This window comes from Gavia stellata, chromosome 7, assembly GCF_030936135.1.
Source record: "Gavia stellata isolate bGavSte3 chromosome 7, bGavSte3.hap2, whole genome shotgun sequence".
In the NCBI taxonomy this organism is placed as follows: domain Eukaryota; kingdom Metazoa; phylum Chordata; class Aves; order Gaviiformes; family Gaviidae; genus Gavia; species Gavia stellata.
The window spans coordinates 46,947,423-46,974,126 of NC_082600.1; the positions used below are offsets into that span (position 1 = coordinate 46,947,423).

Consider the following 26,704-nt stretch of genomic DNA (forward strand, 5'->3'; position numbering starts at 1 on the left):
TTTTAACTCAAGATCACAGATTTTCTAATAATAATTACCTGCCAGTCTTCCAGGGCAAGAAGCGTTTAGAGAGCTGCTCCCCCGGCCGACCCCCAGAGCCGCGCAGGCAGAGACGGGATTCTCCATGCGCGCGAGAGGCTGGGGGCTGCCCCGAACCCCACTGCGCAGCTATGGGAGCGAGAGACGGAGCGGGGGACCTGCCTGTCGTCACACGGGAAGCCTGCCACCACGGAGAAAATCATATCCCGTGTACAAAGCTGCTGCTCTCAGATCCCTCCCTTCCTTTATTGCAATCACTTGTGAGTGAAAATAGCACACATACATACACAATCGAATGAAGAAGCACACAGCGAATCAAAGAAAGCTTAAATTAAATGCAAGATTCTCAAGTATGTTCCCCATTCTACTCTCATGAATGCAGACTGTATTGCTCCATGCGTACCGAAAGCACTATTTTTTTCAACCGGCAGCATAAAATATGAAGAATGTGAATAAAACAGATCAGCGACTCCTTTCTTCTCCATGCAATGATGCCATGGTACAAAAGAATATTTTTAGATCTCGCTCTCGTCGGGCCAGCAAAGCGAAACTACAGCTTTTTGCTGTCTGCTCTCTACTTTTGCATCTGCGAACACTCAGGTGGTATCTCTGGGGGAGAGACAGACCAGTATTTTCTTTGGGGGGACGTCATCAAAATCAAACAAATAAAACTATATTCATAAACCCTCTGTAAAAACTATTTCTTGCCCTACCTTTTCTGCTGCGTATAAAAGAAGCCGAACAATGGTATTTCATGAGTAAACATAGAAAACAGAAGCAGGTAACTTCGTAAACTCTTCTAACATCTGCCATACAGTTATACTCTGCCTTTCCCACTCTATCAGTCATTGACTCTTTCTTTAATCCCCTCCCCACCTCCCCCACGCTGTCAATAAAAAATTAATTGCTTGAATGGAAAAAAAAAAAAAAAGAATCACTTAAATATACGGAGATCCTCATGTTTAATTTAAGAGAAATGGGGTGCACAGAACCCTAAAGCCTAGTCCCCCTGCCTGACATCAAACCAGCCTGATTTTGATGCAAAGTCAAGTGCTTCTCAGTAACGTGATGACCACAATTGCCTTTGCTGAAGGTCAGCTCTTCATTAGTATACAGAAAAAAGCAAAGGGGCTGAAAAACAGAAGACTATTTTTAGTTGAAATAAAAACACCAAAAAGAGAAAAAAAAGCTGGAAACAGCAAGCAGAAGGGAAAAAAAACCGCGACGGCACTTAAAATTCTACTTAAGACCAACTCTGTTAATTTACAAACACTGACAGCTAAAGTCAGCCTCGACGAGAGCGCTGGCTTTCTTGGGATCTGAGAGCCACTATATATAGAAACCTGAGTGGCCTCATTTTTTCAAATTGCCGCTTTCGGTTGTCTGATGTCGCAGGAGAGAAAAATACCGGTTGAAAAACCCATGGAAGTTCAAGACTTCTGATGAGCGTACCATGAAGCTGGTGGTCCGGAAACACCGCCAGTCAGAACTTCACAGCTCGTGTCAGCCGGACGCCTGAAGACCAACGGGGAAAGCCACCAGGTAAGAGTGTGAGACCAGCAAGGGAACAACGTAGCCCCAAACTCCAGACACATTCACCGGCTGTAGAACGCGAGTTGCATCGCTGCAATACTTCCAGCGCCTTAGCCGTGCGAAGGACAACAGCGACTGCCACCCTACAAATGCTCAGCTGTGTGTTATTTACCAATATTTCACCTCTATTCCGGTTGCCTGAATACGCACGTGTGAATTTTAGGTGGAAAAGTCCTGACGCAGTGATGTTGCAGCTAAAAAAATTGGATGTCTAAAACTACTTCACCGCACTTGATCAATTCAGCTTAGTCCATCCTGAAAACTTACTAGAGAAGGATCACCCTCCTGCTCATGTATTTTCTGAGAGCAGCTTTTGCCACTTTTCCTATTGATTCTGCAGAGCTAAAAAAGCTCAGAGGAAAGTGGATCAGAGTCTGTCCTACGTTGTGTATTACAAGACCTGGTTACGATGGTCCAGGCAGTGAAACAAAAGATGCTATAGAGTTGGCACAAAATAAGCATCTGGGCCTTTATTCAAGTGACGGAAATAACACAAATAAATAGTCTGATTGTGCCAGGTGAAGGTAGAAATTGGGAGGGAAAAAAAGAGAACAGTTCCTAAGTTAGAAAGTAAACCCGTTGGATAGAAAAAGCAAATACAAACTCTAAACTGAAGATTAAAAGCAGGAGATTAAAAGCAGAACACGGTATTAGATATTAAAGGTCTCTACTTCTCATATTGTTCTAGCTTGGAATTTCTGGGGGGCAATGTGAATGCACTTGTACAGCATTAGCAGAACACACCTTTTACATATAGAAAAGATCTGCTAGACCATCCATCCCATCTAATACTAACCACTTTCTTGAACTTCAGGCCCCCCCCTCAAACGCCCACCGAAGCTGTGGTGCCTACTGCAGTTGGTAGGGCTAAAAAACCCCAAACAAAAAGTCAGGCTTAAGTTCTTGGTTAGGAATAGGATGATTCCAACCTCTTCAGTTGAAAGCCACTCGGTGTAAGGAAAGAACCACCCAGAGCGTTGACATCTGCAGCAAAGAAGGACAAACAGTAGGAAGGAGAAATGATGCAGTAACTGACGTTGAAGACCTGTTCCAGCTATAAAGGGGTAACAAATAGTTATTCTGAACCATACTTCATATTGCCACACTTTTCAGAAAAGTCACACTTGGAAACAATTATGAACTTCCCTTATTACATATAAACTTTTTTGGTCCTATGTGGGGTTTTTTTGCTTGTTTAAGAGCCGTCGTCTGTCAATTTAGATGACTCCAGCCCCTCGGATGGAAAGTTCCTTACCTAAAGCAAGGAAAGAAACGTGAAAAGCATGGAAAAGAGGAAAGGTGAACAAACAACACCCCCAGCGTATCACATGGAAGTGCTGCACCTTGAGGAAGGACTTGAAAGTCATCAAACTCCCCCATTAAAGAGGGCATTGACTGTTTTAAAAACCTAAATTAACTGCCACTGTAGCTGTTTGTGTCTCGTGGTACATCCGGCAGAGAGAACGAGGCCTCACCAAATATTTCAACTGTTCGATTCCTATATACCAACTGAAGATAGAAGATTTGGTGTCATCAACAGCATTGGAAATAAAAAGTAAAATTATCTCCAAGTGTCTTTGGTCAGCACGGAGTTTTTACTGACTTCTTATTCTTGTGAAATACGGCATTCCTAACTCCACCACCTATGTTCCAACATACCAGGTTTAAGAAAATTATCGGCTCCTAGCTTCTTACGATGAGACAAACTAATTTCCTTAAATTTTTTCGGTACGTATTTAGAAATAACGATGGCAGAATAACACTTCAAAACTAAAAGTCAAGTCATTTACAATTTAGGTGCTGATTTTTTTCCTACCACTTGGAATAAGCAAAGCTGGATTATCTCTTGAATGATTACAAGAGTCAAGGGACTATTGCTGTAGTCAGTGACTTGCATTAGGCTATGAAAAATGTAAGTTATCTGGAGATAAGCGTCACTTAAATGATGTGCCTCTTTATGGTTAAACAATGCAAAGAGAGAACTCTACTTAATACAGATGTAAGTCAGCCTAACACCTGAGTTGTCAGAGTACAGAACAAACTGAAACCAAGCTGCTAACATGAGTTATTAACTCCATACTTGTTTTTTGATGCACGCTCAAAACTAGTATTCCCCATAGTGAAATTCAGCGAAGGCAGTCCTCTTTTTTCACAGCAGGAATGACATATCGCTGAGCTTAATGGAAATAGGTTTTAATCCCTGCACGCAGACGAATAGCCTCATCTACAGACGCTTCAGGAGCAGCGCATCAACAAGCAGTCATCTTTTTACTTTTGCTAGTCACTGCTTACACAGCTGCAGAGAGACACGAGTCAAAGGGGGAGGTATATAATCACTTTACACATGAAAATGCCTAACAATTAATGCTGCTCTTCGGTCATGTGAAAACTTCAGGGGTGCTCACTGCCTGGGTGACACTGCACATTTAGAATTAGGCTAAAATAGATCCATTATAGAAATTAAACTGAAAACCAGTGTATTGTCACCCATCACTTTCATAGAACAAGTCTTATTCAGTGCTTCACGTTACAGGCAATGTAATTTCCCAGGGTTTACAAAACCAATCGGAATGAATGAACTCACCTACCAGAACCCTTTTGTGCATCTAAAACTACTGGGATCTCAGTCATCAAAATTTGGGCCAAACTAGCACCTGAAGAACTGCCTTACCTTCTGCACCCTGGTGACTTCACCGCAGTATGACATTACGAAGCCAGGGTAGTGGTATGGGGAAGTGCTGTTTTGAGAGACCTTCCTTCAGACAACATACAAAACATGAGCTTTGACCTTCACGGCAATGCTAACACCGGGAATTAACACATTGCATACCCAAATTACCTTGATGTTTCAAGGTGAACATGATAATTTCCTAAAGATCTTGCCAGCCATTAACAGCAACCATGTTATTCCAACCACATATGAACAGGTATTTGATTGCAAAACATTTGTTAAGGAAAAAAAAATAATCCATGCCAGTTATTTTGAGATGAGTTTTAAAAGCAATAGGATGTGCAGTAACGAGAGGAGAGACCTATCTTTAGCAGCTATTGCTGCTCTGCTCACCTTAATTATAAATAAACATGGTTCTATTAAGATTTTGCTCTAAAATTCGTGCATTCCTCTTCTTACCGTTTCCCTGAAAAAAACAACATATTTACACTTCAAAATGAATCCCATGATTGAGCTTTGAAAGCAGAAACTGCAAACCACTGAAGAGGATTGTCATCAAAAACATTACAGAAAGGTCCCAAGCCATGACTGCTGGACCACAAGACAGCGCTGTGCTCCAGAAGCAATACCAAAGAAAATTTGGTGCTTTCCACACACACAGCTTAAAAAAAAAATATAACCAAAGAGTTCTCAGTTTATTTTTAGTGAAAAATAATCAACAAAGTGACAAATGGAGCAGAGAAGGGAGAAGAAAAGTAAAAGTTCTTAATTACAATTACCTGGCTGTGCAATACAGACCTGTGAATGTTTGATAGGTCTATATTTAACTGAAGAGAAATACACAAGTCCTACTACATATTCATGGTGCACTACAGGACTCAGGAAAGGTACAAAGCAGATGGGCAACCTACATCTGCAGAAGCAGAGAACTGCTGGAAGCCTTGCTGCAGCCTGGAAAAGCCCAACCGCCGACCCAGCAGCCAGCCTCGCGCTCTCTGAACCCCGCAGTATCACTGCTAGTCTCAACAAGGCATGACTAGGCTCCGTAACAGAAACACAAGTGTTCCTCCAGTACCTTTTATAGCTACAGAATCACAGAATCACTAAGGTTGGGAAAGACCTGTAAGATCGTCAAGTCCAACCATCAACCCAACCCCACCATGCCCATTAAGCCATGTCCGACAATGCCACATCCACACGTTCCTTGAACCCCTCCAGGGATGGTGACTCCACCACCTCCCTGGGCAGCCTCTTCCAATGCTTCACCACTCTCTCAGGAAAGACATTTTTCCTAATATCCAGCCTGAACCTCCCCTGGTGCAACTTGAGGCCATTTCCTCTTGTCCTATCCCTAGTCCCTTGGGAGAAGAGACCAACACCCACCTCACCACAACCCCCTCTCAGGTAGTTGTAGAGAGCGATAAGGTCTCCCCTCAGCCTCCTCTTCTCCAGACTGAACAACCCCAGCTCCCTCAGCCGCTCCTCATAAGACTTGTGCTCCAGACCCCTCACCAGCTCCGTCGCCCTTCTCTGGACACGCTCCAGCACCTCAATGTCCTTCTTGCAGTGAGGGGCCCAACACTGAACACAGGATTCGAGGTGCAACCTCACCAGCGCCGAGTACAGGGGCACGATCCCCTCCCCACTCCTGCTGGCCACACCATTTCTGATACAGGCCAGGATGCCGTTGGCCTTCTTGGCCACCTGGGCACACTGCTGGCTCATCTTCAGCCGGCTGTCGATCAACACCCCCAGGTCCTTGTTGTAACATACTGAACAAATCACTACCAAAAAACCCCATGTATCTACTACCCACATATCATCATAGCTACTATTCTGGAATAACAAAGGACAGACTGTAATAAGTTCCCTCTCTGGTCAAATATTTCAAGTTAAGTATCAATATGGGTACTGGCAGAGAATGATGCGCGTAGTGCCCAAAATTTAGCCTAAGCTTTTGGTGTGGTTTCTCCCCACACTGTGCATTTTGAGCTTTTTCCTTTAATATATACCCTCCTTTGCAAAACTGGACGTTACAGGACAAAAATAAACATCTTCAAAGGACAGGACATACTGCTAACTGAAAAATAAAAGCTAAGTATAGAGAACAAATCACGAAAAGCAATAGGAAGTATTTTAGAAGTTGATTTTCATAAATTCCTACCTCTTCTCTAAATTCCTCTCTTAGATGAGCGGTCAGTGGCCCTTCTTCAAAGATGATGAGAGGCATGCTCAAAATCGAGTGGTCAGAAGAGTGCGCTACATAACAAGCTTTGGTTTGATGCACAGCAAACAACAGGATGATGATCTCTGTGGTCAAAATTTAGACTCAAGCCCACAAAATGACGCATACAAAAGTTCTTTCTTTTTTATTATTTATTCCAACAACAGGTTTTCAATTAAGAGGATTATATAGTAAAACAACTGTTCTCACTCATAGGGAAATAGGTTTTAAATCTGACTTATAGCCAAAAGATGCCTCTAAATTGGCTTAGCTATAGATTTAAAGATTATCCATTTGTCTCATTATAGCACTTCTGATTAAACCTTTCAAAACATACAAACGCCAACAATACATAACCAGACTTCTTGTTCATATTAAGTGAGAGAAATACCTCACCATTACGTAACAGACCAGTCCCTGATGAACAGACACACGAATTCTCCTTATGAAATATAAAGAAGTGATAAATAAAACATGGGAAAAAATGTAAAGAGGAAGACAAACCTATTTAAATTGGAGCACAATGCAGTTTAATAAGGGACATGCATGCAAGACATCTTGAAGAATTCAGTAGACTACTTTATAGCAGTATAGACGTCAACCCTCCCCCCCAACACCTCTTCCATAGTTAAAAACAGGGAGGGGGAAATCAAAGAGGTTGACTACCTAAAGCCTTCACTCTCCTCCTTCCTCACCACCCACTAAAATAGGAGCTTGGGTTTTTTGTGACGCACATCTAGAAGCAATAACTTGCTCTATGATGCCTGGGAACAGGGCCCAAAACACAGAAACATCTAAACATCTAAATTTAAACTCTCCAATCCTGGCGGTGGATAAAAGAGACTAGAAAATGTCTCTTTTTCAGGGGAGCCTGGTCCTACATATTGAGCAGGAAGAGAAGTTGCACTCCAGTCTGAATTTCAGCCTCTGCTTCAAGAATAGCTTGATTTTTTTGTTGTTTTGAGGAAAGAGGGAAAGAAAGCAAGAGAAACAAGCACATGTAAGTTCTGATAGACAAAGGCTTGTCCTCAGTGACTTCTCCTATGTGCCAGACTTTTTTTTTACTGTCAGATAAGAAAATAGTTACTTATTAATTCCTTAACAAGAAACACTCACCCACCATAGATGACGGTATAACGTGTGCTATGAATATCAAAAGACTAATATTTAGTTCCCTGCACACAACACACTTCTGAAATCTGTTTCTGGTTACGCCGTGGAAACTCTTGGTTTAAGGATCACTAGCATAAGCAAAGGCAACAGTGGCCTGCATTTGTTTCGCTCTTTCTAATCTTTCCTCCATCATAAGCCACATAACTCTTCTTATGCTAAATACGAAATGTTTTGTTAGATCCTGTGGTACCCGTGAACTCAAGTTTAAAAGGGGCTTTAAGTACAAGAGTAACCCACTCATGAGAAATGGCATCATGTAGTTGAACTCTACAACAGTTAACTAACGCCGTTGTAAGTTACTGTTAGCTTTCCACTTCCCTCAACATACACGGTTGACACTATAAAGCCAAGTAACGGCCTTATGTGTGTGTCTTTTGACTACCATTCTGTCTGTAAGGTTTGCACCATATCTTGGAATTTAAACAGCATTCCACAGGGGCCTGATTTCCTATTTTTTATTTTATGAAAATATTTTTGATAAGGCGGTATTTATGTTTATCTGTGTATCTCTTCACTAGGTTATACTGCTCAACAAGAGCAGATTAATAGTCAGACTTGATCCATGACAATTTATAGGTTTGTTTGGGATAGATATCCCTGCAGTCTTCTTCCTAACTGGAGATCAAAGCAGAGACACTGACACAGTCAAATAATAAAACAATGTGTTAACTGGTCATGTAGGTATGCCCCTTATTAATATAAAGATAGCTTTTAAGTGCTTAGCACTTTGTCTGACAGGCCACGTTTTACACAACTCCATGAAGAAGCAGAGTTGTTGTCGTAAATAAGATAAAAAAAAAAATCAATCCTGGTTTTGAGGGAGTGATGAACAAGAATTGGATTAGCCTTTTCTCGAGTCCAGGTAAGGAATACCTGCAGAAGGTTAAGTTTGACAAGAATACTGCCAACCACCCTAGTTTAGGATTCAAGAGGAAAATACTCTCCTCACACCGCCAGAATAGTACAAAGCTATAGAACAGTGCTTGCAGAAAGACTAGGAATTTTTGAAAGAATGTGCCTTCTCGCCAAACCTGCTGCATTCAAGAAGCATCAATCTCTTCCTCTAGAGAAACTTTGAATTCTCCTAGTTTCGGTCACTAGTAGCCAGAACAGATGATAGATTTAAAGCTTTGAGGACAGTCAGAGCACAATGCAAACTGACATGAACGAGGCAACCAACCTTAAAAGGAAAAACCAAATCAATAAAGTAGACAGATCAGGGGTAGTTAAGTACCTGGCACTCCATGGCTCCGCATGCAGTGCTCATTTTAATCTGAGCACACGGCATTGCACGCTGCTTTGAGACAACCTCAACATGACTCATTATAGGCGGAGGCTACACATCACCACGTTACAAGTTCTCAGATTTAAGCCAAGTGAATACAGCCTTCAAGGTCTTGGCAAGTTGTTCATGACACCAAACTACGCATCATCAGTTCTCCCATACATAGGGAAAATGTGGTCTTTCTCTTCCAAACACGCTTTAACCAAGTCACTAATTCAGCTTTACTATGAAGTTGTTCATGCAACTACATCTTCCTGGAGATGGAACTGGGGAATTACTATTCCTCCTAAAAAGGCTGTTGAACATATGCAGTTGTTGGACCTTTTTAAGAAGGTCCAGCCCTAGGCAGTGCACACTATTCAGGTTCAGTAAGAATTTTTAGCAGCCGCATGCAAGAAACCGCCACTGGCAAAAGCAGCCTCCTAAAAAGAGATGAAGACACAGACAGTAGCAAATATGCCTCGTTTTCTTTACATTCCTATCACAAAAAAAGCACCAAAAACACTGCAGAGAAATGTTAGTATGTCTGATAACTGAAGGTATCAGCTTTCGAAAAATTTAGTTGGAAAGAGAACCTTTTCCTTTCCACTCTAACCCCTGACGATCCTCCTCCTGCTACATGAGTATGTAGTTATGCTGAAGTAACTGCAGGATCCAGATAACACAGCGTGAGGAATCATTTGCACCATAAAGGCAGATAAAAATAGGAAATGTCATATTATATTTAGTTTAATACCGTACTGCTTTTCCTTCATCTATTAATAGCTTTGCATCAGTAAACTCTCACTGAACTCTCCTACGATTCTAAATTCCCTTCCACCGTGTTATCCCCATTTCCTCAGTTACTCCTGCAGCTGAGGCCATGACTTTCTTCTCCCTCCTCTGCTAGCCTGTGGCCTTCTGACCCTGGGAAAAGGCAGAATGAATACAGACCGCTAAATATTGCAGGCATACCATTCTTAAGAGAGCTGAAAGTGAGACTGATGACTGTTGGGAGAAGTTGTTAGGGACTGGAATGATGATGAGGGGACTGGAACGATGATGAGGCGACTGGAACATCTTTCTTAGGAGGAAAGGCTGAGGGATTTGGGTCTTTTTAGTCTGCAGAAGAGAAGACTGTGGAGGGACCTTATCAATACTGAAGGGGTGGGTGCCAGGAGGATGGGGCCAGTGACAGGATGAGAGGTAACAGGCACAAACTTGGTCATAGGAAGTTCCATCTAAACATGAGGAGGAACTTCTTTCCTTTGAGGGTGTGAGAGCACTGGAACAGGCTGCCCAGAGAGGTTGGGGAGTCTCCTTCTCCGGAGATATTCCAAACTTGCCTGGACGCATCCCTGTGCAACCTGCTCTGGGTGACCCTGCTCTGGGGGGGGTTGGACTAGATGATCTCCAGAGGTCCCTTCCAACCCCCGTCATTCTGTGATCCTGTGACACCGTCATGCTGTAAATAAGCACAGTAAGTATGTATGCTAGCAAGACAGACTTTGCACGATGTAAAGAAATCACCTAACGTTAGCATAAAAAGAAGCTGCAGGCCAAATTCACCCATTAGCATGTTTAACAAACGCAAAAGAGAATGACGTTTGAGCAACAGAGATAGACCTAAACCAGCATGCTTTGTTTGCTGGTTACAGAAACCTTTAAGATGCGTAATGGCTTTCCAGCAAGCTGTAGCTTGGCAGCAACGTGTGTGAGCAGTGGGTATACACCTTTCTTTGGATACCGGTGTAGCTAAAAATGCCGTATTTGACATCATACCACATTCTTTGATTTTTACATTTAAAAATCTCAAGCCATACATCTCTGCATAGTTTTGAGAAGAAAAATACATGGAGCTTGGAAAGAAAAGACAGGTTTCAAAGTGAGCTTGGCATGGCATTATCAGGGTGAGGTCCTTCGCTTTCAGCTTCCTTCAGCCACTCAAGAGACGCTAGACAAAGACTTTTCAGGGAAAAATGTGATTTATACAGCAGGCACAAAGTCAAATAGTAAGAAGTATCAAAAAGCCTGCATCTGGTCACCTACCTTCTAGATCACAGCACTAAAATTCTAGGTATGCCATGACTATCGCAGCAAAGTTGGATGGTAGAAACTGCTTCTTCCCTCGCTGGGCTAGTGGTGCAGAAATGGTAGCACAAACCTGAAGGAATAACTGCGTCACGTTATTCCCAGAGAGCACATCCTCACATAGTATTTCTCCAGGATCTCCCAGTCAGAGCCACGTCTGACATTTCCCAACACCCCTACCCCCTAGGGATGTCCTGTTGGAAGCAGACAAAAATCTCATTCTATCATTCCTATCATACCAATCCTCATTCTCCGTATCCCCCACCTGCCCGCATTCAGTAAGCTGTTTTCATTCTACACAAGTACAATTTAACTTCCTCTTACTCCTTTAGCACTGCAGACCCCAAATACAGTGACCTAGATTGCACTTGTGCAGCACCAACAGATCCTTCAGATGGACTGATGCTGTATGATCTTAGTTGCCAGAGATGCTCGAGGGAGAAAGAATCCAGCTTGATTTTTCAGATCCCAGGTGGAACTTGCAGGGTGAACGATAAGCACGCAGGTGCATGCATGCGCTTGTAGGGGGTAGAAATAAGCAACTGAGTATTTAACGTCAAATGATAAGATAGAACAAGAGGAAACAACCTCAAGTTGCGCCAGGGGAGGTTTAGACTGGATATTAGGAAAAATTCCTTTCCTGAGAGAGTGGTGAAGCACTGGAAGAGGCTGCCCAGGGAGGTGGTGGAGTCACCATCCCTGGAGGGGTTCAAGGAACGTGTGGACGTGGCACTGCAGGACATGGTTTAGTGGGCATGGTGGTGTTGGGTTGGTGGTTGGACTTGATGATCTTACAGGTCTTTTCCAACCTTAGTGATTCTTTAGAACTGCTACTGTTTAAGACAGAACCCCCTTTCTCTATGCTACTATTAAATGACAATGCAAACGTTTGCCATGATGTGTTTCTGAGAGCTCCGACAAGCTGTTCACGCGCTTCACAGAATTCTGCTTGTTTAAAAAACCTACTGGGGCTGACTGTTTACACAGATGAACCGTCCCATAACGCAATGGAGAGAGAGTAAAAGCAAGAGAAAAATGAATGGTCACAGATCCCATCCCTTTCATTAATATCATCAGATAAATAAGAGTACTACCATTTGTGGTAGTCTAAATAAGGCTCGGGAGCACTTAAGAATTCTGCCTTTACATGATACACAAGTGAAAGAAAGAAAAAGCTGAATTTTAAACATATAGTAGCGTTCAGTTCAGAATCCCACACAATTGGTATAGAGTCTGGCCTTTTGCTTCAACTAAAACAAGATTAAATTCTGAGCTAAGCTCAACACCCTTTGCTCCAAGAGTAAACATACCCTCTTTCCACCTATTAACACTGTAAGTGATGAGCATTGGAGGAACAAGATACAGCAGCTTCAGAAGGAGGAAACTAAAATGCTGTTACGATAAAAACGTCTAAAAGCACCTCATGCTATAGCAAACGGAAACAAAATTCAGCAGCCCCTTGCTCGGACTATCAAGTCAGTCATAGCTTGTGGGGGATCACTGCATAAGTGAAAAGTGCATTTAAAAATGCAAAGTATTTCACATCTCTATGTTTTAACACACTATTGTGAAGAAAGTATATGAGATGCTTTTTCTTAGTGTTTGTATACCTGAAACCTCTATAGGGAACGCAAAGTGATTGCAGCTGCCAAGTTAGAGTCAGAGGCTTCAACTGTGATGTTGATTTAAGCAAGTTATTTAATCTGTCCATAAGCTTTACTATTAGAGTTTCAAGCAGAGATTCTCCTTTCAGGTCAACCTCTCCTCTTCAGGTCAATTTGCTTAAAGGACTGAGCTTATTAACTTTGTAAGAACTTAAGTGCTGGGGGACAAAGGAAAATCCATACGCTTAAAAGATGATATACCTTTTCCCCATGTTTTATTTTAAGAGGAAGTAGATGACATAAACCAAGATTTGATTTCATGTGGTACAGGGTATTTGTACCACAAGAGGGCACTAAAACCGTACTTAAAGCGGCTCATTAAGCGATCGCTGTATGCATTAAAGGAAGGAAGTATGCATTGCTTCCACAAACATCCACACTCCCTACATAAAAGCATTCGGATACCTTGACGGCATGCACGTACATTCATAATGTACTCACACCACCTCTACTTCCAACAGAGCAGCACAAAGCTTTTTGTAAAAGCACTGTCCTGCCAAGTCAAAGACAGTGAGAGTAAAGAAACTTGAAGCTTGATACAAGTTGTGCTTCATGTTTTGAATACCATCAGTCTATTAATAAAGTTTAAGATTCTGAATTTTGATCTTGTCTAAAAGCAGGTGAAGTGCATGAGCTCGTAACGAATTGGAACTGTCAGTCAGAGGTAGATGCTTACAGTCAGGTAAAAATATTTTGAGTACAAATGACTTCTGCTTGTCCAAGCAGCAATTCTGTTTACAGGCATACGGCAAAGTCCTATGCAACAGCAATTAACAAATCAGTGTGTTTCAATGACCATCACACTAAAAATACGCTTCTAGTGTATTGTAACCTTTTTAACGAGGCTTGACAACGTCTGAATGTTCACGTCAGCCAATGGAGTGCCATGGGAACAATCCCTTAGGTTGGATATCCCTCTACAGACGTTACCACATGATAAAAGCTACTTGCAATTTTTTAAGCCGTAAAGGTGTGCAAAACAAACCCTGGCAACGCACCATTTCGATATCAGACAAAAATAATACCCTTAACTCTGCCGAGTCACCCCTAGAAGGACCGCCACAGGATAATCCCGTAACAATGAAGTGTTCCAACCATTTTCTCAGTTATTTGGGAATAAGGCAGTACGCGGGCTGCTGGTCCAAGTAACGGAGGCACACGTAGCACTGCAGCACTGTTGCTGTATAGTATCCGTGTTAGTTGCAACTGACTGACCTCCTGCAGTTGCCTAAAACACATGTCAGAGGTGATACAGTTGTACTAAATTTCGGACACTTTACACACCTCCTCTGCAACAAAAAACCCCACCAAAAACCTTCGCAGATTTAGAAATCCTTTTACAATGAAAAGAAACATCATATCAACTTCAATATAGGAGGCAAAAGTTAAATAGGAAAGTGTCGGTCTGAGGTTTTTAATTCCTCTTCTCACATGCATGAAGTGACTTGGGTTTGAAATAGAAATTTCTAGCTAGAACAGAGGTAAGTTAGAAAAAAACAGGACCAGGCAGGCGCATATAAGCAAGCATCCAACAAGCCAGCGTTAGTGTATCACACGTCCTGTGCTAACACAGCAAATGTCCCAACATGCTTGAGAAAATTCCCATTTCACCTATTTGACATATACACCAGGCACATACTGTAATCAAAAATCAGACTATAAATTCAGATTTTTGATCCCATATTCCATCCCATGCTAGCATGTAACTCCCACTGACCATTCGTTGGATTCTGCCGGGGGCTGATGGCAGCAGAGCAAGAAACTCCGTGTCTCGTTAGTTAGGTCAGTTCTCGGGAAGAGAGGTTTTTGACAGGCGAAGCAAAAAACACAGCTATCACATGGGCCTACAACCCAAAGCACAGGCAGCCCTACTGCTGTTACTTTCAGAAATACCGAATGACTGCTTATCAAAACAAGATATTAAACCAGAGACAACGTTTGACATTCCAATTTCTTGGTAAATTTTTCAGCATACCATATCCATCTCACAGAATATGAATAGTTATGACATGCCATCAAGTGCATAGTAGCAAGAGGACAGACTAAATTCAATATCAGATGTCCCCAAGCAGCAACACATCATCTGAAAGGCTGTGAAAAATCTCCTGAAGTAACAATCCAGTGATGCTGGGATTGTCAAGCATACAGTTGAGCCATGTTATTTTTACAAATGTGCTGCATTAGCTCTATACCTAAAGTCTCATTCAGAAAGGCGTGTGAAAATAGCGTTCAGTTTGCATCTTGTCATCAAAATGTGCCTTCCAGTCTGTCATGGAGCCAAACAAGAGCAGATTATGTTGCTTTATCAATCTTCTAAGTCTACATGATATTAACTTTTTAACAGATGCTGTAAGCGCAGTAGGTAACGTTAAATATTAGCATCTAAATACAGCTTGCATTTTTTAGGTTCTACGTAGCGGTTGAGAAATTGTATGTACTACTGCATTACGTACATAAGGTCAAAATTCAAACTTACAATCTCTTTTCAATTGTTGTCTTTGGACTGAAGGATGACCAGAAGAATCCCAAAATTTCAGGATACTTGTAAGTGCGAAGTGTGATTTCTGGGTACGCATTCTTGAAATAATTCTGGTTTTGGAGACTTAACCTCACTTTCATACAGCCTGTCAAGGTTCCTCTCGAGTCAGCTGAAGTTTACGGTGGGGAAAAAAAAAACATTTCCCCAAACCTTATGAAAATAAGACAGGCAAATCTACCTTTCCATTTTTGAATTCTGAGTTTTGACTTAAACCACAAATCACCATCAAGGTTGAATTAACCGGTATGTTTATTTTACACTCTGCACAAAAATGTACAACGAACATTTACACTATTTGTCAGGTTCACACTTTCAGGGTTCTTGCACTCAGACAAAAGACGACCTAAAGGATATTATAAATAGAAATGAAAAAGAAAGAAATATTAAGACAGGAAGAGTGCCAGAAAAAGGCAAAAATATAAATAGACTAAAATACTTAAATACTGGAATACTGAGATTTAATGAGCAAATTAACATGCTAAGGCATATTCAGCTCCCTCTTGATTTAGCAGCTTCACAGATTCCTCAACAAACAAAACCAACCCCAATGTACCAGACGAACATATTCACGCTCACTCTGTTAACCTGTGGCCACGCTAGCAAAAAAGGAGAGAGAATACTTTTCTCATAAGCACTTTTGATACGGGTTTCTCCTCAAATTCCGGAAACGCAAACTTCCTAAACAGCATACGCCGTAATAGTTGACAGCAAAGTGAACATCCTAGATCAGGAATCAATGCAAACAGCAGCCAAGAATCAGCCAAAGTAGAGGGGTAGATTTTTAAGTATTACGACAAGGTTAAGGAAGAAAAGCATACAAGAGAAAAGAAAGACGTAAAAGATCACTTTGGGGTTCAAATGCAGCCATTGCTCCTTACCATCTCGGTTCTGTGAATGTACTTTGAAATGACTTTCTGCTTAACTTCAAAATGGAGCAGCTAACGCTAAAGCTTGACTGGAACAACTTTAACTTGTGAGTTATAGCCATTTTTAAAGAAGGTCTTGATAAAAAGTAAACAAACATTGACTTTTTTTTCCAGAACACTGACAGTGTCTCTTTGTGATGAAATGTGCAAGTTCCACTACTGCTTACGGTATCTGTTGGGATTTTTGAAACAATGGCAATCTGACGTTAAGAGAGTCAAAGAAAGGTACCAGTCTAAGAGCTGACATTATGGAAGTCAGTAAGAGACCCAGCAGCTGGGCCATAATACCACTTACTACGCTACATTTAGCCAAACCGCATTCATTTCTCTGCACAACCGATGTGCTGTTGATCAGAGCAAAAATGCATAAGGCCACAGAAGATAGTATTATTCTAACAGCATAGTCCTGGAATTTCACCTACAGTGGCATCATCCGTATTGTACCAGGAGATATGATGGCCTCTAGTCTATGTTTAGACAGTGTAATTCCAGATGCTAAATCAGAGGAGGTTTCTCCATGTCTTTCCACTGGAGATGGAATTGGAAAAAAAAAAAATAATTCAGAGCAAGTCCTAGCAATACTAAAAATCAAAAGCATTTCTCTCATGTGAGGTTTTCATTTAAAACAAAGGAAAGATTAGATGGAAAGATACCTTAGTAACAATTAGAGAGAGAAGGGATTACAAAATATATTCATAAATGTTCTTCAAGATTGCTCATGAGCAACATATTAGCCATATGCAAATACAGAGAAAATACTTGAAATATTCAGTGGGATTCACTGAAATGAAAGGACTCATCTCCAAAAGCTATTATTGGGGTTTTTATACAAGTAGTCACTAAGGACAATAAAGCATTCTATCTCAAATATTTTAAAATATTTTTTGGGGAGAGATTGGCTTCAAAGTCACTCTTCTTACAGATTTTTGGAGGGTTAAGAGCAGTGACCACAGACCCCATATAAACAAAATAATGTAGACACAATATAGTCGATTCTGTAAAGACTGAACACTAGAAAATGACATCCAAAGTACTGAACATACTGAAAGGGTACGAATTAAAACTAAACTGCTCTTCACCAAATTCTTCAGCTTTACGAAAACTGTAAAACGTGAAGGGATGTCCAAAGGGGCTGTTGAGTAGCCTAGCAGTAGTAGCTGTGCACTTCCAGGAATACTGAATCCAGCATTCCTCATTTACCAGTAAGAGATATCGGTGAGGCTGTTAAGGTATTACTGACACACTCAGGAAATGATCTGCACTCAGTGCACTCTAGATATTTAAGAAGTCATCCTCAAGCACTTCTTAATGGACTGTAACTTTTCCATTAAAAGCAGTGCCTCAACCTTGGTCCTTATAGGGAGAAAGCATTATAAAGCAAAAGGGAGGATCCTTGGGGAAAAAAGTAGAGTAAATCATGAATTTCAGGAGCAACACCCAAGGCAAATGGACACTATTTCACTTGTGGTCCACCTTTCAGCAGTTGCTTACCACTGCACACGGAAGAGGTGATGTTGTACAGAAAAGGATAAAACTGCAAACAGCGGATCATCTTCAGGCTGCTTTCACACTCCAAGCACTTGGTCGTCAAATCCAGTGCGTGTCTGAAGGCTTGCAGAGCTCCACTAATGTTGTTCAGAGCCAGATACGCATTTCCTAGGCTCAAAAAAGTCAGGGGCTGCAAAGAGAAAAGCAACATACCCCAGCATGAATATGTTCACTGTTGAAAATTGAAGCCAACTAGAAAAAACTCCTGTCAATCCACACCCTCCCAAATTTGCCTGGAAAGAATTTGGAAAACTTCTTAAATAGGGACTGCCTATTCTTAGAATGGAGAACTAACAGCTTGATGCATTGGTGCTAAACAAAAGCTGTTTTGACACAAGGTTGTGTTCAGGATTCCATCTTCCTACAATGAAAACCAGCTGTTAAATACACACAAGCTGAAATGAAGCAATAAATACTTACTTAGAACCCATCATAAACTTAATGCATACTGCACAGAGTAGCAAAGAATTAAATTGAAATGCATGAAGACATTTTAGAATGATTAAAAGTCAGTAAAAATGTAAAAATATTACTAGTGTTCTAGCAGGACAGATGCATTTCATTTGTCAAGAGTGTTCAGGATTTACTTGAGCAGGACTAGGTTACTGAAAACACCAATGTCACACTAGCTTAGGGGTATACATTTATGTTTACTTTCAGTTCTTTATAAAACTTAATATTTTTGTCCACGGCTTTTAGCTAGTCTCCCTAAAATATGTATTTTTTAAGAAGTACAGATTATAAACACCTTTTTCAGTGGGTAGAATTTAATTAGTGCTTTAATACAGGCACATAGTAAAGCATTACATTTTGTTTGTTGACTGAAAAGTCTTTCACTTACACAAAATAATTTGCTACAATTAACAGTGTAACGCTAGAATGATGACTATAATATTGTAATTTAGCAGTCATTTTTTCCACTGAAATAATTCTACATTCATTATCTGAAAATGCAGAGACTGATCAGTAGCTTAACATTTTTCAAACTCGTCTTAGTTTGTATTATTAAACACCATTCAGAAAAAAGGTGCAAGCTGAGCAACAGTTTTTTTTTTTTAAAAAGCTTTTGCTAATATAGCACATCCTTCACTCCCTTTAGCTGTGATTCATTTTAATTTCTATTTACTTTCCATTATATTCCAGGAAATACTACTCAAGTACAAATTCTCCTGCCAGGTTTTTTGATACAATAGGTATTACAGGACTGAGAATGCCTGGGGGAAAAAAAAAAAGGGAGAAGGCATTATTGTAACGAGGTAGGACTCGCCAATGTTTTTGAAGAAAAGCCCTACTCACACAGCGTGGTCCGAAGGATCCCCAGGCTCCCTCTCCCCCGCAAGGCTGTGCTTTCAAGTGTTCTTCTTAAGGCACATCATTCAAGCATCGTCCTTTCTATAGTTCTTTTTTGCACTCTTACCTGCCACCCAAATGGTCTAGATTCCTTTCCAACAACTGCAAAATTGTTCCTGAATGCTATACTGGAAAAGCTTATTCTGTTTTTAGCTTTTTTGTGTGCTAGATGACTGGTGGCCCAGCAGGTTTAGGCTCTCTGTTTATCTAACTACAGAGGTAGAAGCAGAGGAAAAAGTCACTTGAACTTCTTACTGAAGCATCTCAAATGTAAGACCAAAATTACTTGCTAGAGAAAAGGTGTCCCCCGCCACACCCGCCAACACTGCTTCCTTTTCACAATTGTTCGGGCCAGTCCAGTACTTTAAATAGTTTATACAGAAACTTTCTACGTGACATAGGTGACAACCTACCAAATGTTTATAATGTTACCATTCAGAAACACAAAAAGCTGTTTTGAATCTATGGTTGGAAGTTTTAAATCTATGGTTGGAAGTTTTAAATCTATGGTTGGAAATAAAGTCACCAAACAACTAGAACACAGCTTTTCTTCCAGGTATATAGATGAAATTTAGGACCAAATAAAACAGTAGAGAGAAAAAACTCAAGTGGCACAGAAAGATGTCTATACAGCCAAAGATCTTGGTGACATACATGCTACTTTAAGGGTTTTAAAAATCAAGATACAATGCTGGCCCCATTACAGATCTCTGGTTTAGATGAAAACGTTGCCAAAACACCAGGACTAGATTCCTTGGAGCCACTGCTGATAATACGGGATTTTGGGAGGCAAAAAGTCTGTCATCTGTTTTAGAAGAGCTTCTACTCTAGATGTTTATATTCTCAGCAACCAGCATCACCCCCAGTGCGATCAAGAATTTAAATGAAAATTAACACTTGTTGCAAATCCCAAGCTGGAAGCTGAACTGCATGCACAGGTAAGTAACATGTATTTAGAAAACAATGAAAGAAAGGACATTCACCGTTGAACGAACACAAACAACATCATCTTACCTCAGAGGCATTGATGGCCAAAGCCTTCAGCAGGAGCCTGCTGGCATCCAAATGAAGACCATAATGAATCAAGAGATTAGCAAGATTGACCAGAGGGATGTCCTGATACTCATGGGGAGCCAAATTAAATGCTTTTTGCAAACAGGCGATCGCAAAGGTGCTATTTCCAACTGCACGCCAGTACAATCCAGCTTCATTAAGCACAAGCCATAGAGGGTCTTCTGGCTGTAGGAGAGTGAGGGAAAAGCATGAAAACACCCACAGAGAGGTGTCTCAGGAAGACAGAATTGCCTGCTCTTTGGTAAGAAACAAACAAACCTCACCCTTGCATACTACCTTATTAACTAGGTGCAAACTATGCTTTGCTGTGACTGCTAGCAGATTATTCTGTCTGCTCTACTCTCCTCAAATTGACACGATTTACAGTCTGAACTGTAATTTAGTAGCTCACGCTCTACTCATATGACTGCCTTATATCATGACCACAAAATCCCTTAAAATACACAAGCGATAATGGTTAGCTCACTTCAGGAAGCAACATTTGTGAGCCACTTCAGAGTCTTAAAATTACATTACTACAGATCTATGCAGAAATGTTACAACTGGAAGGTCAGGCAGCTTCTAAATTGTAGTTAGGTGTGCTTCCAGGTCCTATATCCAACATCAAGTCAATTTAAGGTTTTAGAATTGTTTTTTTTTTATATTTAGTTATCTATTAGTCTTACGAAAGTTGACAAGCGACACGCGTTAGATACTATTTAAAGGCTATAGAATAGCAAGCAACAAGTGAGGGCAGGTGGAAGAATGGAGGAAGCGTCAAATACGCCTTGAACATTCCTTCCTCCTCTTTCACCTATAAGAGAAAAAACACTCATCCTAGAGGAGAAATACCAAAACTTTAAAATACTGACAGGTGGACAGAGCTATGTAAAACATCCACTGTCAGATGGAGCAGTTTGAAATGGTTTAGAAACACTTACATTCTAGTTTTTAATATTTTCGGCATTCCGTGTTACCCAATTCTAGAAAGAGTTTGAAGTATAACAGCAACAACTGAAATGAATGTCCAGTCCAACCCCCACGTCTGAAGCCCGAACGCATGCGTGAGTAGGAAACACGCAGCTAGGATTAAAAGCAGCGAAACAGATAAGGATCTTGACAGTAGTATTGTATTAACGCAACACAGCTGGCATTACAGTAATACTGTGTTGGAAAAGTTAATCAGTACAAAGATTTTCTTCCAGATTTTAATTCAACCTCACACAGGAGGGTTCTACCTACGGTTCAAGATGAACTGAAAGATATCAATAGGATATATTACCTCTTTGTTTGGCGTACCTTACATAATCTATAATTGTAAGAGTATTTATCACCCCTATTTTGCAATGCACATACATAACACCACTTGGCATGTTATTCATGCCAAACTCCTCACTGAATTACACTCCATACACAGGTCTCAATGACCTTTCTTTAACTAAATCCACAGCAAGTTATTAGCGCTTTGTCTTTCCCAATGCAAAGCTACCAACTGCGGCACTCCTGCTCTAGAAAGTTTATCACTAGCAGAAGAGGCATGAGGCAACAGTGTTCGTACATCAGCATCTAAATGACTGAGAAGTTCAGACTTTTGGCACGAAGGCAACTGAATACTACAGTTAAAACCAAAATACCTATGCACTGCAACAGTAAGACATTAGACATGCATAGGACTGTTCTGAACAGCATAATAATAGGAATCAACTCCTACTGTTAATTTTTCTTCTGGGTAAGATAGATGCACGTCGTAAATGGTACCGATTTTAGGCTAAAAACAATACATACATACACTGCCTTGACACAACTTGTACAAGAGAGTTAATCTGAGAAATATCAGCTCGACATGTCAAAAAGAGTCAACCTCTATCTCAATGCTTCCCGTCATTTGACTTGTGATGACTCTCAAAGGCCCCACGCAAGATGGAGGTGGCATTCCACAGGGTGTTTGTTACACAGACACACATTCTTTGCCCCAGAGTGCCAATTATCCTGACAGAGGATTGAGAGAGGGTTGGTTTCTTTGGAGGGGATTGCGGGGGAAGGCAGGGTAGTGGGGAGGAGGAGGAGGAAGAGCAAAAGGCAGGCATGTAGGGAGGGGTGAAAGATGGAGGAGTAGTTCCAAGCTATTTCTCTCAGTTAAGCAAGTGGCTGCCAGGATTAGCTAATACATTGCTGCTCCATGTCCTGCAGTCACAAGAACAAGTAACTACAGGGCTGTTTGGTCCCCACTAAGCTAAATTAAATGGATACTTCTCGATAAAGTTTGTGCTTTACTTGTAAACATGGATTTTTATGTTAGTTTCATCTCAGTTACAGGCAGCAAATAAGCTTATTTCCTGCACATCAGTGAGTGACTTCTTTAGAAGTATAGAAACAAGCCTCAAATAAGAATTCTGAATTTATCTCATGCTACAGTTTTTGACGTACCTTTTTCATGGCATGATCTAGAAATGCTCCTATCTTCGCCTGTGTAATAGTTTGATTGTTGATACGAGAATGCAAAACCTAGACAACAAAGATTTTTATTTTTTTTAAACAACTGAATAAATTTTACCGTATATATCTACATGGTCATTCAAGTCTCACTTCCCTAAGTCTTCCCTTCAGCAAAGGGAAAAAAAATAATAATATTGTTCTAAGCACATGATGTGAACATGTAATGATTAAAGCAGCCAATCTCCAGAAAGCAGTATGAAGGACTAATCTCAGCCTAAAGTTACCAACTTGATGGGCTGCAGTAGTTAGTGGAAACCCCAAGAAGATGAATCACGTCAAGTGACTGTTAAAAGTTTTAAAAGAAAGCAGTAATTTTAAACAGTAAATTAAATTTCCTATTCTGTGTGCTTTTAGTCAGCGTTTGAAAGAAGTCAGACAACAAGTCTTATGCTGAGTGACAAGTTCTCCCTTTCTCCAGCCCTATTAGAAAGCACTTGCTCCCCTTTTTTGGAAGTACTAATTGGCTTGTGACATCAAGTAATCTTTTAAATATCAGAATCTTTCATGTTCTGAGTAAGATTTTTAAGGCAATAAAGAGGAGAACTTTAAAACAGAAGAGAACCAACGAGAAAATGTCTCTTACTTGTCTTGCTTGATCATCCGGCATCTTGAATTTCAAATCTAGATTACTGTCTAGTTCCTTCACCAGTATGTTTAGAGATTCGTTGTTACGAGCACCAGTAATGGAAGAACAGTCTGGTGCCTGGGTTTCTCCATGCCCGACAGCATCTCTTGGGATACTCAGGATTGGCTGGACTCTAGCAATAAGGAGAACCAAGCGTAAACATAAGCATCAGCTAGATATCAACTGACAAACCTCATACTGTAGACTGCCATGAGACATGAGCTGCAAACCAGGAGAGTTCAAGGACCACCCTTCCCTTGAAAAATCATTAAGGTCTTTACTTTCCATTTTTAAGCACAGAATACCTGTAAATAATGGACAATGCAGTAGAGATAAGACAGAAGGTTCTCATATTATGCTAATAAGGATTGTATGAAGTTTAGGATTAAATAGATAAGTGAAAAAGAAAATGCTGAAGATTTTTAAACCGAAGTTTAATTTCAAAAACATCCCAATTACTTGGGAAGAACATTCTAAGTTGAAGACTGTTTTTTTCAAAGTAAGCTTCAGGCCATTTGTGGATGGGAACCGTTGCTTTAACGTATGCTCAATACTAGAATTACACTGACTAGGAGAAGAAAGCTTTCTTACTATCACCATTACAATGCTAAGTGAGCAGGATATTATGAAATTGCATTGATCTATGTAAGGTAGCTATTGCAACATGTATTCTATCTTATGTAATAACAAATATTACTGACTATTCCACAGCTAAGCTGGTTTTCTGCCTCTGTCCCAAAGGAACGGGCCAGGGCTTTCCACTCCTAAACTTTTTTTAGTATTTTCTGGTCTTCACCATTTTCTGTTATCATAACAAAAGCTAAGAGGATGTGTGCAATGTACAACACTCGATTGTAGTTATTAAATAGATACCTCATTCTCTCTCTCGAGGTGTTTTTTCTTTTTAAATATACTCTACAAGACATTCAGACTTGTGCTTAAATCCTCATTCTTTTAGTAATACTGTAGATATTTCATGTATTCACCTTGCACTAAGAGTCAGGGAAGAATCACCATGAAATTGGATCTGACTGTTACAGTTACAGCACAGACGACAATAAAGGAAAACACCCTCCTTCTGTGGAACGGCCAGAGAAAGAGGTCCGAACACATCTGTGCTGTTGATTACTAGTTGCATCCATCCTCTCCAGAAAGAAAATACTCATTAAGGCATTAGCGTGGAAATTTACAATATAATTTTTAAAAATCAACACTTGCCTGAATCCCCTATTTTCTGGAGGCAGGAAATAAGTTGGCAGTTCTTCTGGATCAGGAATTTTGGGGAAAGATTTCATGCACTCTGATCGCTGAGGCCAAAGAATATGCTGTTTGTCCTAAGGGAGAAAGGAATGATTTTTGATTATTTTATTAACATTTTAAATATTCTAATTAACAAGCTAATAAGAACATAAGGAATAGTCTGGAGGGAAAAAAGAGCAGAGATCTTTAAAACTATTATTTTTCAGCCTTTTCTGGAATATCAGCAGTTCAGTGTTTTATCTTCACTCAGCTGTACTGCTTTATTTGCAGCAGATGTTTACAAAGGTAGCTAAGAACAAGCCCCTCTGCGCTGTACTAGAGTTTCAAATGATGGGAAACAAGTACAGAGAAACTACAGAGATGCTTTTATGTTGAAGAAATTCAGAATGCTACATTCTCCAGTGCTGCCACACATCAGAACTGTAACCCAAATGCTAAGAAGTTTCACGTAAACAAGGACAAGATTCACTCTTTCACAACTCCTCTTTGAAAGGGCAAAGCTTATCATCTTCACTCACTCTGTTGGATTCCACACTCCACACTGAAACAATAGAACGAGCAACAGGGGAAGACTGCAAGGACTGGCTGTGCTCGCTTTGGTTTGCATGAAGATCCAAATTCACAGATGTCATACTAGAAGTTGAAGAGTCTTCGCCAAACTAGAAACAACAGAAAAACAATCTTTAATAAAGAAAAGAGATGGTATATTACCGGCTGATTTTCTGCACGTTATTTTCCCCCCCTCCCATTTATGTAGTTAAGCCTCATTGATGAGCTGAAATCTGGGTAGCAGAAAAAAAAATAATGGAAATTTAAGCCTCTTGATCCACTCGTACCACGGAAAAGTCATATTCATGTTGTAAATAAATCAACAATGAAAACACAAGTGCAAATCAACAAAAAAAATGCTAAAAGGTACCAAGCAAACATTTCTAATAGACCACATTCTACTTATCTAGACTGCATAGCTCTAGTTCAAGTCAGAGTTACTAAGACTCCTGGCTTGCAAAATTATCTTGATAATCTGAATTTATAATTATTATAATGGGAAGAACATCCAAGAAGAAAACACAGCATAGTTAAAAATAATTATTCCTGTTTCTTGAAATAGTTAAGGGGAAAACTCCAGAACACATTCCACATTGCAAAATAAAAGAAACCATAATCTTTATCCGTAGTTCTAACACAGCAGCGGTGTGTTGCTTGGGTAGCTGTTGTTCTGGATTTTCAGTATTAGTCTACACCTTGCTTCCAAACCTTCTCAATATTCCTGTATCAATCTCCTTGGTGCACTGTCCAATTAAAGATATACAATCAGCAAATACTCACAAAACTGGGTTAACACCTTATTTTTGGGCTGCAAAAGCACTCACTAGATTCAATACCACTGAGCTCTGCTCTTCCATTTGTTAATCGCTTATGGCAGTTTTGTGCTCCTTCTGGTAGGAAAAAAGATTAAATTGGAAGAAGCACGCAAAAGTTGTGTAGCTTGAGTCATACAACTGTATAATAAAGAAACTATGATCCATTTTAAGGCTGTAGAGATAAGTTACTGATGCAATACTATTTTAAGCTGTTATGTTGGAAGTGTTGGAAGTGTTAACACTTCTAAGCTGTTATGTTGGAATATTCGTTCCACTAAAGAGTAATTCTTGCTCCATATACCACATGTACATTAGAAAAGAAAACTAACTCCTTAGAAAACCTTTGCCTCTTCATTAGCTGCCTGATGCTTTTTCCTGTCCTCTCTGAAGGAAACTAAAATGGAAAATTAAACATGTTACCCCTCCTGCTAGCATGGCTGAAATGTAGTATATTCATGTAAGAGAACGCTGTAATTCCTCAAGTGAGGATTCTTGTACTTCTTAGAAAGAAATACTTGGCTGTTCCATGCAGGGTGAAAAAGCAAAGGAGTCAATATAGCAGTGGCTGGTAACTCACAGGAAACTAAGGCTTTGGAGTAAAATAGTTTTTCAATCCAAATAATTCTAATAGTTCTCTTTTCTAAGTAACACAAAGTCTTATACAATAAACCCTCTAAATTTCTATAACCCACAGTCGATCTCAGCTTTTATTACTAGCAAAAGAAACTAGTGTTAAATACTTCACACTCCGGAAAAGAGACTAAATGATTTCTCACTATAATTACCACACCCAAAACGTACCCCCTTCGTCAAGCCTCAAAAAA

At 40.2% G+C, this 26,704-nt stretch overlaps 1 protein-coding gene across 1 annotated transcript in view; it reads right to left on the minus strand.

The window, feature by feature from the left end:
* Positions 1-26,704, minus strand: part of TTC17 (tetratricopeptide repeat domain 17) — a 65,570-nt gene that overhangs the window by 14,561 nt on the left and 24,305 nt on the right. The window contains exons 11-16 of the mRNA XM_059819268.1: positions 25,035-25,175; positions 24,475-24,590; positions 23,215-23,389; positions 22,563-22,640; positions 20,097-20,321; positions 17,676-17,862 (exon numbers count right to left, since the gene is read on the minus strand). Of these exons, the coding sequence (XP_059675251.1) occupies positions 17,676-17,862; positions 20,097-20,321; positions 22,563-22,640; positions 23,215-23,389; positions 24,475-24,590; positions 25,035-25,175 (922 nt within the window). The remainder of the gene's footprint in view (positions 1-17,675; positions 17,863-20,096; positions 20,322-22,562; positions 22,641-23,214; positions 23,390-24,474; positions 24,591-25,034; positions 25,176-26,704) is intronic.